This window comes from Panulirus ornatus, chromosome 3 (assembly GCF_036320965.1).
Source record: "Panulirus ornatus isolate Po-2019 chromosome 3, ASM3632096v1, whole genome shotgun sequence".
NCBI classification, from domain to species: domain Eukaryota; kingdom Metazoa; phylum Arthropoda; class Malacostraca; order Decapoda; family Palinuridae; genus Panulirus; species Panulirus ornatus.
Window position 1 is genome coordinate 17,693,678 of NC_092226.1, and position 17,464 is coordinate 17,711,141.

The following is a 17,464-nucleotide window of genomic DNA, read 5'->3' on the forward strand; positions in this document are numbered from 1 at the left end:
GTTTCATTGAAAAAGGGTCATCTACTGTGGTAGATATGCTTTTACTATTATAAAGTTTCTTAAAGTTCCAAGGAAATAGCAATTAGGAAGGTATATGTTCTCTAAAGAAGTGGGATTCTATAGCTTGTTTATGAAATGTGAAAATTTCAGAAACTGAAGATAACTTGAGCTGCAGATGAATGGCACTCTGGACTTGACTAGTTCCAGTACATAACTATGTATGCCTCATTGGAAACTACAAAGGAAATGGCTCCAGGGAAGTAAAGTTAAAAAGTAGAGGTTGAGTGGATGCATTATGAATATCAGTGACTTGACGATAGAGCAGATGCAAAAATGTGCCATTTTTTCATTTTACTTGCTGTTTCTCACATCAGCGAAGTAGTGCCAAGAACTGCCCATCCACTCATTTACACATATATATATATACATAAATGCCTACACATATACATATTTCTTTTTGTACTTTGTCACTGTCTCCCGTGTTAGCAAGGTAGCACAAGGAAACAGATGAAAGAATGGCCTAACCCACCCATATACACATGTATATGTATATCTCAATGTATACATATATACACATGTACATAATTCATACTTCCTTATTCATTCCCGTTGCCACCCCGCCACACATGATATAACAAGCCTCCCCCTGCATGCGTGCAAGGTAACGCTAAGAAAAGACAACAAAGGCCACATTCGTTCACACTTAGTCTCTAGCTGTCATGTATGTATGCATGCATTAATGTATATGTATGTATATGTGCATGTATGGGTGTTTGTAAATGTGTATACGAGTGGTTGGGCCATTCTTTGTTTCCTTGCACTATCTCACTGACGCGGGAAACTGATTGAGTATAATATACTTTTTTCACATATGCTGATCATTTCCTGCATAAGCAAGGAAGCGCCAAAATCAGATGACCGAGACTTGCAGGGAAAATTCCTTACTTGGGTCCTAGCTCTGCTCTGCTCCTAATTTTGAAAAGTATACAGGAATTGAGGCTTTCCAGCCATCTGCTCCTGTCCCTCTTCGTCACCTCTATGACATGCAGGGGCAGTATTCTTTTTCCAGGCCCCACAGACTTTTCCATGGTTTACCCCATGTTTCACATGCCCTGGCTCAGTCCACTGACAGTACGTCAACCCCAGCATACCACATCATTACAATTCACTCTATTCTGTGCAGGCTGTGATTGCTCAAAATCGTTTTCATTCCATCCTTCCACTAACAAGTCTCGCTTCTCATTCCCTTCACCTCTGATGCACATCCTTTCTCGACCTTTCCTCGCTCATCCTCTTCATATGTCCAAACCATTTCAACACGCCCTCTTCTGCTCTTACTGGAAGAAAGCAGAGTGTAGTATTAAACAGCTAAGCCTCAGATTGGCTACATGTAATGAGTGATGTGTCACAGGGGTCATTCCTTTGCCCAATTCTTTTCATAATATACATTAATGACATAGAACTCTGTCTCATATCTAAGACCTCCAAATTTGATGATGCTAAAGTAGGAGGTAGAGCTGTAAACAGGCGAGACTGCGAAATTATTCAGATCTTGCTAACAGTGTGGTCATGTGAACAAGAATAAAGTTATGCACTTTGGAGAGGAGAATATACATTATGCCTACAAACTATTCAAAAATGCTAAAGTAAATTAAGAAAAGGACTTTGGAGTTGTCATTAGCAACAATTTGAAATACACTAATCTGTGACAAGCAGCAAGTAAAAAGGTAACCAAATGTTAGGTTTCATAGCCAGGAACATTGACTATAAGACACCAAAAACAATTCTCACACTTCATAATTCTCTAGTATGACCACACCTTGAATATGCAATCCAGTTTTGGTCCTCAAACTATAAAAAAGATGAAAAATTATAGCAAGTACAAAGACATGCAACAAAATTGATCCTACCCTTTCAAAATCTGACATATGAAGAGAGGCTAAAATGATTCAATCTCTTCTCCCTTAAAAAAACATAGACTTTGCAGAGACTTAATCCAAGTGTTCAAAATTCTGGGCAAGTTGATGTAAACCATGAACATCTTTTCGAAATACAAGGAAATGAGGTTACTAGGACAAATGGAATAAAACTCAAAGCTAAAAGATGTAGTAAGAACATGGGAAAAGCTTCTTTTTCTATAGGTGTGTTGAGCACTAGAGTAAGTTACTATAAGACTTACTGAATGCTAAAACTATAAATACCTTAAAAAGTCATTTAGACAAATATTCTATAAATTCAAGCATACTTTGATAAAAATGCTAGAAATAAATGTATAAATTACAGCAGTAATGGGGACACTAGAAGGCTAATGTGTTGCAGTGAGCAGTGGGTGATAACTTAAAAAAGTACAGACTGGAATTACATTTTTTTGTCTTTTCTTTTTCAAGACAACCCAATCATGGGCAAATCAGGCCTCCTGTTGTCTATTTCTCATGTAAACACGTAAACCACACATTGTCCTCAAACACTATATTTCCAACTCTTCCTCCCTCCTCAGCACAACCCTACCTATAGCCCATGCCTCGCAACCATATCATATTGTTGGAGCTACTATTCCTTCAAACACTCATTTTTGCTTTCAAAGATAACATTCTCTCTTTCCACACATTCTTCATTGTTCCCACAAACCTCTCCCCCTCCCCCACCCTATGATTCTTCCACTTCCATGGTTCCATTCACAACCTAGTCCATTTCCAAGCATCTAAAACACGTCACTTCCTCCAATTTTTCCCCATTCAAATTCCCATCCCAACTAACCTGTCCCTCAACTCTGCTGAAACTAATAACCTAACATTTATTCATATTTACTCTCAACTTTTGCCTTTCACACACTTTTCCAAACTCAGTCACCAACTTCTGTAGTTTTTCATTCGAATCAGCCACCAGTACTGTACCAGTGAACAACAACTAACTTGCTTCCCAAGAACTCTCATTCCAAACAAACTGCATACTCGCCCCTCTCCAAAACACTTGCATTTACCTCCCTAACCACCTATCCATAAACAAATTAGACAACAATGGTAACATCAAACATCCCTGCTGCAGACCGAACTTCACTGGGAACCAATTGCTCTCCTCCCTCCCTACTCGTACAAATGCCTTATATCCTTGATGAAAACTGCTCGCTGCTTCTAAATACCTTACACAAAACATATATGTGTCTGAGGTGGAGGGAACGAGAAGTAGGAGACCAAATTGGAGGTGGAAAGATGGAGTGAAAAAGATTTTGAGTGATCGGGGCCTGAACATGCAGGAGGGTGAAAGGCGTGCAAGGAATAGTGAAGTGGAATGAGGTGTTATACCGGGGTCGACGTGCTGTCAATGGATTGAACCAGGGTACACCATGGAAAGTTTTGTGGGGCCTGGATGTGGAAAGGGAGCTGTGGTTTTGGTGCATTATACATGACAGCTAGAGACTGAGTGTGAACGAATGTGGCCTTTGTTGTCTTTTCCTAGCGCTACTCCGCGCACATGCTGGGGGAGGGGGTTGTCATTTCATGTGTGGCGGGGTGACGACGGGAATGAATAAAGGCAGCAAGCATGAATTATGCACATGCTTGCAAGGCAGGGCAGCAGGTTTGGATGGTATTGCAGTGGAATTTATTAAGAAAGGGGGTGACTGTATTGTTGACTGGTTGGTAAGGTTATTTAATGTATGTATGACTCATGGTGAGGTGCCTGAGGATTGGCGGAATGCGTGCATAGTGCCATTGTACAAAGGCAAAGGGGATAAGAGTGAGTGCTCAAATTACAGAGGTATAAGTTTGTTGAGTATTCCTGGTAAATTATATGGGAGGGTATTGATTGAGAGGGTGAAGGCATGTACAGAGCATCAGATTGGGGAAGAGCAGTGCGGTTTCAGAAGTGGTAGAGGATGTGTGGATCAGGTGTTTGCTTTGAAGAATGTATGTGAGAAATACTTAGAAAAGCAAATGGATTTGTATGTAGCATTTATGGATCTGGAGAAGGCATATGATAAGAGTTGATAGAGATGCTCTGTGGAAGGTATTAAGAATATATGGTGTGGGAGGCAAGTTGTTAGAAGCAGTGAAAAGTTTTTATCGAGGATGTAAGGCATGTGTACGTGTAGGAAGAGAGGAAAGTGATTGGTTCTCAGTGAATGTAGGTTTGCGGCAGGGGTGTGTGATGTCTCCATGGTTGTTTAATTTGTTTATGGATGGGGTTGTAAGGGAGGTAAATGCAAGAGTCCTGGAAAGAGGGGCAAGTATGAAGTCTGTTGGGGATGAGAGAGCTTGGGAAGTGAGTCAGTTGTTGTTCGCTGATGATACAGCGCTGGTGGCTGATTCATGTGAGAAACTGCAGAAGCTGGTGACTGAGTTTGGTAAAGTGTGTGGAAGAAGAAAGTTGAGAGTAAATGTGAATAAGAGCAAGGTTATTAGGTACAGTAGGGTTGAGGGTCAAGTCAATTGGGAGGTGAGTTTGAATGGAGAAAAACTGGAGGAAGTGAAGTGTTTTAGATATCTGGGAGTGGATCTGTCAGCGGATGGAACCATGGAAGCGGAAGTGGATCATAGGGTGGGGGAGGGGGCGAAAATTTTGGGAGCCTTGAAAAATGTGTGGAAGTCGAGAACATTATCTCGGAAAGCAAAAATGGGTATGTTTGAGGGAATAGTGGTTCCAACAATGTTGTATGGTTGCGAGGCGTGGGCTATGGATAGAGATGTGCGCAGGAGGATGGATGTGCTGGAAATGAGATGTTTGAGGACAATGTGTGGTGTGAGGTGGTTTGATCGAGTAAGTAACGTAAGGGTAAGAGAGATGTGTGGAAATAAAAAGAGCGTGGTTGAGAGAGCAGAAGAGGGTGTTTTGAAATGGTTTGGGCACGTGGAGAGAATGAGTGAGGAGAGATTGACCAAGAGGATATATGTGTCGGAGGTGGAGGGAACGAGGAGAAGAGGGAGACCAAATTGGAGGTGGAAAGATGGAGTGAAAAAGATTTTGTGTGATCGGGGCCTGAACATGCAGGAGGGTGAAAGGAGGGCAAGAAATAGAGTGAATTGGTGTCATGTGGTATACAGGGGTTGACGTGCTGTCAGTGGATTGAAGCAAGGCATGTGAAGCGTCTGGGGTAAACCATGGAAAGCTGTGTAGGTATGTATATTTGCGTGTGTGGACGTGTGTATGTACATGTGTATGGGGGGGGGGGGTTGGGCCATTTCTTTCGTCTGTTTCCTTGCGCTACCTCGCAAACGCGGGAGACAGCGACAAAGTATAAAAAAAAAAAAAAAAAAAAGTGTATATATGTATATGTCTGTATATGTATATATATGTGTACGTTGAAATATATACGTATGTACATGTGCAATTGTGGACGTGTATGTATATACATGTGTATGTGGGTGGGTTGGGCCATTCTTTCATCTGTTTTCTTACACTACCTTGCTGATGCAGGAGACAGCAACAAAATATATTAAAAAAAATACTCTGTGACTATCTGTAGCAAGAATAGATAATACTATGGAGTTACTGTGAATACTGCTGTTGTGGTTAGTTTGTATCATGAGGCATAATTTGTTTCATGAAGCACAATCGCATGTAGAGCCACTGTAAAATGGTACACAAATCACAAGATAAAGTAACTGGCAACTATTTATTAACTCACTTAAATACCCTTCTCAAGAACTAGTCATCTAGCAGTTGCTGAGGTCATAATCATCTCTCTGTAAAACAAAAAAAATAGGAATTATTAAGGAATGTTGTGAAGCATCAAGTAAGACATGGCATTACTTTATACAAAACACCAGAGATGCTGGTCATAAGGAATTTATTACAAAATTGGGAGCTACTTGCTCATCCTAGATATTGCTGGTTCTTGGACGTAACAATCCTCTCATTACTTTATAGTTTTGAAAAACAATTGCTAATATGTCTTCTAAATTGCATAACTATCATGAAATTTATAACACTGGATCCAAAAGTTGTATTCTGGAGAAGTCTTGTTGAACCTTTATATCAAGTTATTCAAGGTAAACGTTCATGATTGTGCAACCTTACGAGTTTTCAAGTTTGGAGGGTATTCTATCATGCTTAAAGGGCAATTAACTATCCCTATACTACCACAGTCCTTTCCTCCAAACTCATTTCCAGTATTCAGAAATCATGACTTAACCTTCACACAGATTACAGGTATTGTGACAGCAATCTACCAATCAAAATTCAAACAATTTAAATATAGAAGCACTTACAAAGCCCATTTCCCACAAACAAAATTTCAACAAATGCCTCAAATTTCACTTTCAGCATTGTTGCCTTACAATATTTTAACTTATCATGGGCATATTCCTCTTCCTTTAATTTTCTACATGTGTTCTATACCTTTACTGGTAACAAACAATACAAAACTACGTTCAATTACTCCACGCTTACCTCTTCATTATACTGCTTAACATGTTTTCTGATGGCTGATGTATCCACCCAAGTCACATAGTCCTCCAGGGGCCTGAATCAAAAGTTGTATATCTACAAAACTGCAACTAAAATGTCATTTCCAACAAAATCAGAATACTGCCTACTAATTTTTCACTAAAGCTCTCTAAAACTATGCATATTCATATCAAACTGCCAGAAATTGTGTGTTACAGGAACACTTTTACAGAAAATACATAATTCTGTATGCTCCTCTGTTAAAAAGGCAAATCATTATTTTTTGCCTGCATTTTACAAAAAGGATAAACTGATCATGAACAAAAGAAAATATAAGCACAGCTTTCAAAACCATAGTTTTGAAATTTAGATTTCATAGTGAATTGTGCATGTGCTCAGCACTGTAAGTGTTATCACCATATTGGAGGAATAACTATTAAGATTTATGGATCTGGAAAAAAAGCATATAATAGGTTAAGATGTGGAGAAAAGCTAATAGATGCAGTGAGGAGTTTTTATAAGGAAAGCAAAGCACATAAACAAGTATGAAGAGAAGGGGGTGGAGAGGCTCCAAGTAAAGGTGGACATGCATTAAGAATTACTGATGTCACCATAGCTGTTCAATCCATTTATGGATGGAGTGGTGTGAGAGGTAAATGAAGTGTCATAAAGAGAGAGGGGTAGGGTCTACAGTGCTGAGGGTGGGGAACACTGTTTGCAGAAGCTGCTGTTGGAGTTTGGTAGTAAGTAAGACCAAGAGGAAGTCATTAGTCAATAAATGAAAAGTAATGAGGCTTAGAAAAGGGGCAAGACACATTGGTGTGTATGAGTTTCAGTGGGCAGAGCCTGGACTTAGCTGATTGCTGTAGATACCTGGGAGTGGACAAAGCAACACATGGAACAATGGGAGCTTAAAGGAATCAGTGGGAAATGGGACAAAGGTCCTACGTGCATTGTGTGAGTGGTAGGAGAGGTCACCATCTGTAAGGGCAAAGATGAAAATGTTTGACGGTAAAGTAGTCTCGACTGTGTTGTAAGGGTACGAGTCTTGGGCCCTGAATGCAAAATAATGGAAAAGGAGTGGTCAACCTGGAAATAAAATGCATGAGGATAATGTGGAGCAAGTAGGATTGATCATGTGCAGAGTGACAGGATGAGAGAGATGTGTGTGATATGTATGACTGAAAGAACATGAAGAGAGGATGAGCAAAGAGACACCACAAAGATACTCATCAAAAATGGAAGGAGAAAGGGAGGGAAAGACATAAAAACTTTGAGATTGAAGAACTGAGGTTCGAGTTAGGGAAAACAATCGGGTAGGGCAACTTGGAGTGATGTGGTATACAGTGGGGAGACATGCAATTAATGGGCTAAACTAGGGCATAGGAAGTGGTCTGGGAACAATGTAGAATGGTTGGTAGGACTTGGCTGTGGATGAAGGATCTAGTTTTGGTGCACTATAAATAACAGCTAGACAGTGGATGTGTGCAAGTAAGGCCATTCCTCTGTTTCTGGTGTTGCATCACTAATGCTAGACAGCAAACATAAATAAAAAAAATTGAGAAAAACATCATCTCTAAGCAATGCAAAAGAAACTGAAAGTGAAACATAACACTAAAATTTTGCCAAAAATTATACTGAGGGACCTCCATCTGCAAAATCTGTAAGCAATTAAAGGGTTAAAAGGAAAATATCAATGCCAAGTTCCACAATAATTCCAAGTAAAAGTGCAAGTACAACTTCACACAGAAAGACTAGCTAAACAGATACTGCTGGCTACAGCAGATCTGTACTGCATCAGCCAATCTATTTTTTTTTTTTTTTTGCTTTGTCGCTGTCTCCCGCGTTTGCGAGGTAGCGCAAGGAAACAGACGAAAGAAATGGTCCAACCCACCCCCATACACATGTATATACATACGTCCACACACGCAAATATACATACCTACACAGTTTTCCATGGTTTACCCCAGACGCTTCACATGCCCTGATTCAATCCACTGACAGCACGTCAACCTCGGTATACTACATCGATCCAATTCACTCTATTCCTTGCCCTCCTTTCACCCTCCTGCATGTTCAGGCCCCGATCACACAAAATCTTTTTCACTCCATCTTTCCACCTCCAATTTGGTCTCCCACTTCTCGTTCCCTCCACCTCTGACACACATATCCTCTTGGTCAATCTTTCCTCACTCATTCTCTCCATGTGCCCAAACCATTTCAAAACACCCTCTTCTGCTCTCTCAACCACGCTCTTTTTATTTCCAGACATCTCTCTTACCCTTACGTTACTTACTCGATCAAACCACCTCACACCACACACTGTCCTCAAACATCTCATTTCCAGCACATCCATCCTCCTGCGCACAACTCTATCCATAGCCCACGCCTCGCAACCATACAACATTGTTGGAACCACTATTCCTTCAAACATACCCATTTTTGCTTTCCGAGATAATGTTCTCGACTTCCACACATTCTTCAAGGCTCCCAGGATTTTCGCTCCCTCCCCCACCCTATGATCCACTTCCGCTTCCATGGTTCCATCCGCTGCCAGATCCACTCCCAGATATCTAAAACACTTTACTTCCTCCAGTTTTTCTCCATTCAAACTCACCTCCCAATTGACTTGACCCTCAACCCTACTGTACCTAATAACCTTGCTCTTATTCACATTTACTCTTAACTTTCTTCTTTCACACACTTTACCAAACTCAGTCACCAGCTTCTGCAGTTTCTCATATGAATCAGCCACCAGCGCTGTATCATCAGCGAACAACAACTGACTCACTTCCCAAGCACTCTCATCCCCAACAGACTTCATACTTGCCCCTCTTTCCAAAACTCTTGCATTCACCTCCCTAACAACCCCATCCATAAACAAATTAAACAACCATGGAGACATCACACACCCCTGCTGCAAACATACATTCACTGAGAACCAATCACTTTCCTCTCTTCCTACACGTACACATGCCTTACATCCTCGATAAAAACTTTTCACTGCTTCTAACAACTTGCCTCCCACACCATATATTCTTAATACCTTCCACAGAGCATCTCTATCAACTCTATCATATGCCTTCTCCAGATCCATAAATGCTACATACAAATCCATTTGCTTTTCTAAGTATTTCTCACATACATTCTTCAAAGCAAACACCTGATCCACACATCCTCTACCACTTCTGAAACCACACTGCTCTTCCCTAATCTGATGCTCTGTACATGCCTTCACCCTCTCAATCAATACCCTCCCATATAATTTACCAGGAATACTCAACAAACTTATACCTCTGTAATTTGAGCACTCACTCTTATCCCCTTTGCCTTTGTACATTGGCACTATGCACGCATTCCACCAATCCTCAGGCACCTCACCATGAGTCATACATACATTAAATAACCTTACCAACCAGTCAATAATACAGTCACCAATCTATCTATCTATTATTCTATCTATTTTTATCATACTTAATCACTGTCTCCCGTGTTAGCAAGGTAGCACAAGGAAACAGACGAAAGAATGGCCCAACCCACCCATATACACATGTACATACATAAACATACAAGGGTGTTTTGAAATTGTTTGGTCACATGGAGAGAATGATTGAGGAAAGACTGACAAAGATACATGTCAGAGGTGGAGGGAACGAGGAGAAGTGGAGACCAAATTGGAGGTGGAAAGATGGAGTGAAAAAGATTTTAGTGATCGGGGCCTGAATATGCAGGAGGGTGAAAGGCGTGCAAGGAATAGAGTGAATTGGAACGATGTGGTATACCGGGGTCGATGTGCTGTCAATGGATTGAACCAGGCCATGTGACGTCTGGGGTAAACCATGGACAGTTCTGTGGGGCCTGGATGTGGAAAGGGAGCTGTGGTTTCAGTGCATTATACATGACAGCTAGAAACTGAGTGTGAACGAATGTGGCCTTTGTTGTCTTTTCCTAGTGCTACCTCGCATGCATGCAGGGGGAGGGGGTTGTCTTTTCATGTGTGGCGGGGTGGCGAGGGGAATGAATAAAGGCAGCAAGAATGAATTATGTACATGTGTATATATGTATATGTCTGTGTATGTATATATATATATATATACATTGAAATGTGTGTATGTGGGTGGGTTGGGCCATTCTTTCACCTGTTTCCTTGCGCTACCTTGCTAACGCGGGAAACAGCAACAAAGTATAATAAATAAATAAATCTATCTACATCTTTGATGCCTGTTCTCATCTGGAATTCCCTCAAGGTGGTGGTGGCCAATGGTGAAGCCCAGTGCCTCACCCTTAATATGCCACTAGCAGAGGGCAACTATAACACAGTGTTTGCAGAGGCTCCTATCTAACATTCCTACTGACTGCTTCTGCCGAATGCTTCTGCCTGATATTCCTACCAACTATTAAATCATGTTTCTACCTAATGTTCCAGCCTAAATGTTCCTACCTACTACTTCTTTCTATTGCGCCCATCATTTTGCCTAAAGGCAGAGCTCATGCTCACAGCAGGAAATTCTAAAGTTAAGAAGAACGAGCTGTATGAGTTAAGTGTTGTTAATTGTTATGTATGACAAGGAGAGATTGTATATGTTTGTGGACAGAATGTCAGTAGTCCATGTGTGAGTGAGGCAGAAAGAAAAGACAACTACCTGAGTCAGAGGACTATAACTTGAGAACCACTAAAGTGCTGGCTCACTATGCAGCCATCGCTAACCCTCCCATTACCCAGGCAGGTAGTACTGGTAATATACCTCCCTTGTCATTGGCTGCCTACCAACTACTAACTAATTGCATGGGCAAAAACTCATAAAACGGCTGAGAGGAGGATGCTCTAAGCATGAGCTAAAAAAGTATGGACTAGTGAGCCTGATATTACAATTCAAAAGTGTGTGGAAAGGTAATTAAGATATACTGGAACTCCAAACAACAATAAAAGCCAAAATGTGGATTTGTGTCTGATATCTAATTTTCCAATACATAACAGCTGACAGGGTCAGAGGTGCTGTAGTAATCATAGTCTGAGAAGGCCAACCATGATATGCTAAAATGGTTCAGGCACACACGATGGATAAAGAATAAAGGGTCTACTTCAAAAAAGAAGAGAGCGAGATGGATTCAAAATCAAATACAACATCAGCAGTAAAGGTCACTATTGTTGGAGTTAGGAGGATAGGGAAACAAAGAAGATGGAAGGATGAACTGAACATGGCTTTTGGATAAGAGAGATGTGTGGTAGTAAAAAGTGTGTGGTTGAGAGAGCAGAAGAGGGTGTGTTGAAATGGTTTGGACATATGGAGAGAATGAGTGAGGAAAGTTTGACAAAGAGATATACGAGTCAGAGGTGGAGGGAACAAGAAGCAGGAGACCAAACTGGAGGTGAAAGGATGTTGTGAAAAAGATTTTGAGCAACTGGGGCCTAAACACGCAGGATGGTGAGAGGCATGCAAGGAATAGAGTGGACTGGAACGATGTGGTATACCAGGGTTGAACTGCTATTGATGGACTGAACCAGGGCATGCAAAATGTGTGGGGTAAACCATGGAAAGGTCTGTGGGGCCTGGATGTGGATAGGGAGTTGTGGCTTCGGTGCATGACACATGACAGCAAGAGACTGAGAGTGAACAAATGTGGCCTTTTTTGTCTGGTTTCCAGGTGCTACCTCACTAATACAGTGGGTGGCGATGCTGTTTCCTGTGGGGTGGTATGGCGCCGGGATGGATGAAGGCAATCAAGTATGAATATGTACATGTGTATATATGTATATGGATGTGTATGCATATGTATATGTGTATATATTGATAAGTATATGTATAGGTATGTATATAGACATGTATGGGCGTGTATGTATATATGTGTGTATATGAGTGCATGATAGAGTGGCAGATGTAGGGTGTTTTGGTCGGGGTAGTGTGTGAAGTGAGAGGGACAGGGAGAATGGCTTGGTTAAGAGAAAAGAGGTGGTGAAAGCCATGTGGAAGATGAAATCCGGCAAGGGATGGTATTGCAGTTGAATCTATTAAGAAAGGGGTGACTGTGTTGTTGATTGGTTGGTAGGGATATTCAATGTATGTATGGCAAAGTGCCTGAGGATTGGCAGAATACATGTACAGTGCCACTGTACAAAGGCAAAGGGGATAAAGTTGAGTGTTCAAACTAAAGAGCCATAAGTTTGTTAAGTGTTCCTGGAAAATTGTATGAGAGGGGTATTGATTGAGAGTGAGAAGGCATGCACAGAGCACCAGACTGGGGAGGAGCAGTGTGGTTTCAGAAATGGTTGAGGATGTGTGGATCAAGTGTTTCCTTTGAAGAATGTGCACGAGAAATATTTAGAAAAACAGATGGATCTGTATGTAGCATTTATGAATCTGGAGAAGGCATATGATAGGATTGATAGAGATGTTTTGTGGAAGGTCTTAGGATTATATGGTGTGAGAGGTAAGCTGCTAGAAGCACTGAAAAGTTTTTATCAAGGATGTACGGCATGTTTACGAGTAGGAAGAGTGACTGGTTTCCAGTGAATGTCGGTCTGTGGCAGGGTTGTATGATGTCTCAATAGTTGTTGAATTTGTTTATGGATGGGGTGGTTAGGGAATTAATGCAAGAGTTTTGGAGAGAGTAGTGAGTATGCAGTCTGTTGTGGATGAGAGGGCCTAGGAAGTAAGTCAGTTGTTGTTCACTGATGATACAGCACTTGTGGCTGATTCGAGTGAGAAACTGCATAAGCTGGTGGCTAAGATTGGAAAAGTCTGTGAAAGGAGAAAGATGAGAGTAAATGTGAATAAGAGCAAGGTTAATAGGTTCAGCAGGGTAGAGGGAAAAGTTACTTGGGATGTAAGTCTGAATGGAGACTAAAAGGAGGAAGCGATGTTTTAGTTATCTGGGAGTGAACTTAGCAGCAAATGGAAACATGGAAGCAGGAGTGAATCATAAGGTTGGGGAGGGGGCAAAGGTTCTGGGAGCAATGAAGAATATGTGAAAAGAGAAAACATTGTCTTGGAAAGCAAAAATGGGTATGTTTGAAGGAACAGTAGTTCCAACTATATCATAAGGTTGCAAAGCATGGGCTATAGATAGGCAGTATGGAGGAGGGTGGATGTGTTGGAAATGAAATGTTTGAGGACAATACGTAGTGTGAGATGGTTTGATCGACTAAGTAATGAAAGGGTAAGATATATGTGGGGTAATAAAAAGGGTGTAGTTGAGATAGCAGAAGAGGGTGAATTGAAATGGTTAGGATATATGGAGAGAAAGAATGAAGAAAGGTTGACAAAGAGGATATATGTGTCAGAGGGAAGGGAACAAGAAGTGGAACACCTAATTGAAGGTGGAAGGATGGAGTGAAAAAGATTTTGTTCTGAATTAAATTGAACCAAGACAAACAGTTATACAATATATCGGGAACAGAAAACAACAGTACTGTGAAACAATCTCAATACATGGTAAGCACTAAATGACAGTCCTACTGTACACAACATTCTGTCGAGGATACTTGCAGATACAGTGACTGGCCACTCCACTGGCACTCTGAGAGACATTGTAAATAGGAGGAATAAGTAACAGCTCATTAGTGAGCCAAATTATTTCATTTTTAGAGTTGCTTGCAGTAAGATACTTGTGAATAATCAATCCCACAATCTAATTAAAACAAGTCCATGCCACTTGAACATGTACTCATATTTTGTTCACATCACCAAAAATTTTCTTCAGTAGAAACAGTCTACATCTAATCAGTGCACTGACTTCATTTAATTGAAAATGTAATAAATACATAAGGAATACCAAATATAATCTTTTGAGAAACAGTGACCTTAAATAGAATAAAAAAAAAGTATATTTAGCTTAATACCTTGTAACAAGAAAAGCAGGATCTTTCACAGCCTCTACGCCAACACGTACATGACCCTGCTCAATGAATGTGACAGCAGAACGTAAATCTGGAGCCATTTTGTTACGCACCATAACACATGGTAAGCGTCGACGACAGAATGATGAGGCACTTACTTTGTTACAAAGCTGAAGGTTCCACTTGGTTGGAATCAGTCCCATTGTGTATCTGAAATTTTAGGTGAGTATTAGAAGAGACCTAGATATGAAAAGGTAAATAATATCCTGTATCTAACTTATCTTTGTGTTTTGCTTCAAAATATGAAAAGTCATATCATACTACATTCTCGCAGGACTGTTTAATGACCACAGAAATTTTCACCTAACAAGAAGTCCATACCAAAGGATGGGAAACAAAACTCTGAAAAGCTGTTTTCAAAAATCTTTACTGGTATGCGCTAGGAAAAGACAACAAAGGCCACATTCGCTCACACTCAGTCTCTAGCTGTCATATGTAATGCACTGAAACCACAGCTCCCTTTCCACATCCAGGCCCCACAAAACTTTCCATGGTATACCCCAGACACTTCACATGCCCTGGTTCAATCCATTGACAGCACGTCGACCCTGGTATAGCACATCCTTCTAAGTCACTCTATTCCTGGCACACCTTTCACCCTCCTGTATGTTCAGGCCTCAACCGCTCAAAATTTTTTTCACTCCATCCTTCCATCTCCAATTTGGTCTCCCACTTCTCCTCGTTCCCTCCACCTCTGACACATATATCCTCTTTGTCAGTCTTTCCTCACTCATTCTCTCCATGTGACCAAACCATTTCAATTCACCCTCTTCTGCACTCTCAACCACACTCTTTTTATTACCACACATCTCTCTTACCCTTTCACTCCTTACTCGATCAAACCTCCACACACCACATATTGTCCTCAAAAATCTCATTTCCAACACATCCACCCTCCTCTGCACAACCCTATCAATGGCTCATGCCTCACAACCATATAACATTGGTGGAACCACTATACCTTCAAACATACCCATCTTTACTCTCCAAGATAACATTCTCGCCTTCCACACATTCTCCAACGCTCCTAATCTGTACCTCCAATATTGCTGGAACAGTTCTGCTCAACAGCAGAAAATATTTCACCCTAGCAGCCAACAATATCTATCCTGCCTAGAAAATGGATGAATTAATGGCAACTATGTATAACAGTCATCATGCATCTGGCAACCTTGCCATGTCTATGGGACAGACAGACTAACAGGAGCACTTCTTATAATATAGATGTCCAGGAGAACAGATATATATGTGTATGGGACAGGTACAGCTACAGTTGATAAGATAAAAGGACACAATGAAATACTTAGGTGAAAAAGGCATTCTTTGGAAATACCTGCCATTCATAAGAAATATAAAAACATACACAAGTAAAAGCAAATGCTATTGTATTAGGAAAATATTTCAATTTTCATAATGAAGAAAAATGTAAAAATAAAATTCATAATAGATATTGCATACTTGCACTGAAAAATATATCATTAAATTCATGAACAGCAGGGTCAAGAAGAAAGCTAAGTTTACAAGAGGATCTTATTTTCTATTTGTTAGTGCAAATACAAGCAGTACAGCATTCATGCACAGTATTTTTCTCATACAGAGACATGCAACAGTATATATAACTGCATCTAACTAATGACCATTTCCATTCAGAAGGAATAATGAAAAAAAAGACAATTTCAGTACAACAAAGGGTACCACAGTAATTCACCATGAACAACACAAAAGCAATCAGATAAACTATATTAACTCACAGTTTTTCAAGGAGCTTGCCACTGGCTTCTACTCTAAAAGGATCTTTGGGATCCAAGTTTTTTATCATATTTGCCAAGTCTCGAGTTTCACGGGACATCTTGTTATACCTGCATAGCATAAAAATTCAATTAAATCAAAGCTACAGTACTAGTAGTCAATATCAACTGCTTATGCTTAAAGTACATTACACACTGGTGCATTTCTATACTATCTTCAGCTACAAGGTTTTTATAAGTTCTGCTAATATTTCACAAGAGTATTTACCTACGTGCCCTAACATTACGTCAAATATTTCTCTATTATACATAACCTTTCCCACCTCATCTAACATGCTTAATATATGGTCCAAATCATGCTTTACAATGACGTAAAGTGGCAACTATCTCTAAACTTTGAAAAACATGTTGAGGATTTCTTACTTTAACAGCTTAATTTCTTTACTAGGTTAAGTTACCTTGTCTTCATTTGGCTTGGACTTTGTTAACATACTAAAAAATATTCTGAGCTATACACAATTTTTACGGATTGATAGTTTCATAGCAAGAGTGATTCTCACCCAAGTGCTTTGACTTACAATGTATAATCCTCTCTTTTCTGGATCATGTACTTCCTCATAATTTTTACTTCATGGAGGTTATTGTCGACTTTCCAATTCAGAAAGTCCGTATGCTTAAGGAGCTTATGCTCGGCATATTTCAACTTCCTCATCTCGACACTCACACATGTATCACGTTATCAACACAATGTTTACATAGTGTGGCAAGGGAGCGCATCCTGACTAGCGATCCACATTCAGATTCTTTACATCGATCTCAAAAGAAACGCTCTTCTCTCCAAAAAAAAAAAAATATCATATACATCTAGAGATTTCACTCTTTTTTTCTCCAATTTCTATTTTGTGAGTATTAGGATTCTAATGCTCTAGATTGGAGCAAAGAATCTAGTTGTTTGTTAACACGAAAAGCAATCCGGACACAATCAGAGTGCACCCTAAAAGAAGAGCGACTGATTCCTGTTAGCGTATTTTCATACTATTTACGTAATCCAAAATGTAATTGATCATTCATTCCTCTATATCTTCAAGCAGGAATGTTAAATGCCGTACATACACAGTCTGTTCTCATCTCAAAGTTATTTCTACATGTGTGTCTGCCACGTTACACAAAAAAATATTGCTATTGCTTTATTGGAGTTGTCTGTCTTGAGGTTTCGTAATTTCATTGGCCCTCTGTATATTATGACACGGTTCTCATTTCATGTCGGTTTGCGGCAAAGATGCGTGATATCTCCATGGTTGTATAATTTGTTTATGGACGGAGTTGTTAGGGAGGTGAATCTAAGACTTTTAGAGAGAGGGGCGAGTATGCGGTCAGTTGAGGGTGAAAGGGCTTGGGAAGTCGGTTGTTCGCTGATGATACACCGCTGGTGGCT

At 40.3% G+C, this 17,464-nt stretch overlaps 1 protein-coding gene across 2 annotated transcripts; it reads right to left on the reverse strand.

Annotated features, from left to right (window-relative positions):
* Position 1: 1 nt before the first annotated feature.
* On the reverse strand, positions 2-16,804 carry LOC139760882 (U3 small nucleolar ribonucleoprotein protein IMP3). Of its 2 annotated transcripts, XM_071684630.1 has the most exons (6): positions 16,608-16,804; positions 16,033-16,140; positions 14,225-14,431; positions 6,388-6,460; positions 5,624-5,681; positions 2-1,337 (listed from the first exon to the last, which is right to left on the reverse strand). In XM_071684630.1, the coding sequence occupies exons 1-5, from the start codon at positions 16,739-16,741 to the stop codon at positions 5,652-5,654; spliced, it is 552 nt and encodes a 183-aa protein (XP_071540731.1). In that variant the 5' UTR covers positions 16,742-16,804; the 3' UTR covers positions 2-1,337; positions 5,624-5,651. The 2 variants fall into 2 exon arrangements, with proteins under 2 accessions (XP_071540731.1, XP_071540723.1); XM_071684622.1 differs by lacking the exon at positions 2-1,337 and having other exon boundaries at positions 5,598-5,681.
* Between the last annotated feature and the right edge of the window lie 660 nt (positions 16,805-17,464).

What these genes read in the sequence shown, in the direction of transcription:
- LOC139760882 (XM_071684630.1), bottom strand. Translation starts at nt 16,741, where the DNA reads ATGAGGAAGTTGAAATATGCCGAGCATAAGCTCCTTAAGCATACGGAC. An exon ending in GGCAAGCTCCTTGAAAAACT is followed by an intron (nt 14,432 to 16,032) that starts GTGAGTTAATAT and finishes CTAAAATTTCAG; the next exon opens with ATACACAATGGGACTGATTC. An exon ending in CCTGCTTTTCTTGTTACAAG is followed by an intron (nt 6,461 to 14,224) that starts GTATTAAGCTAA and finishes CTTTTGATTCAG; the next exon opens with GCCCCTGGAGGACTATGTGA.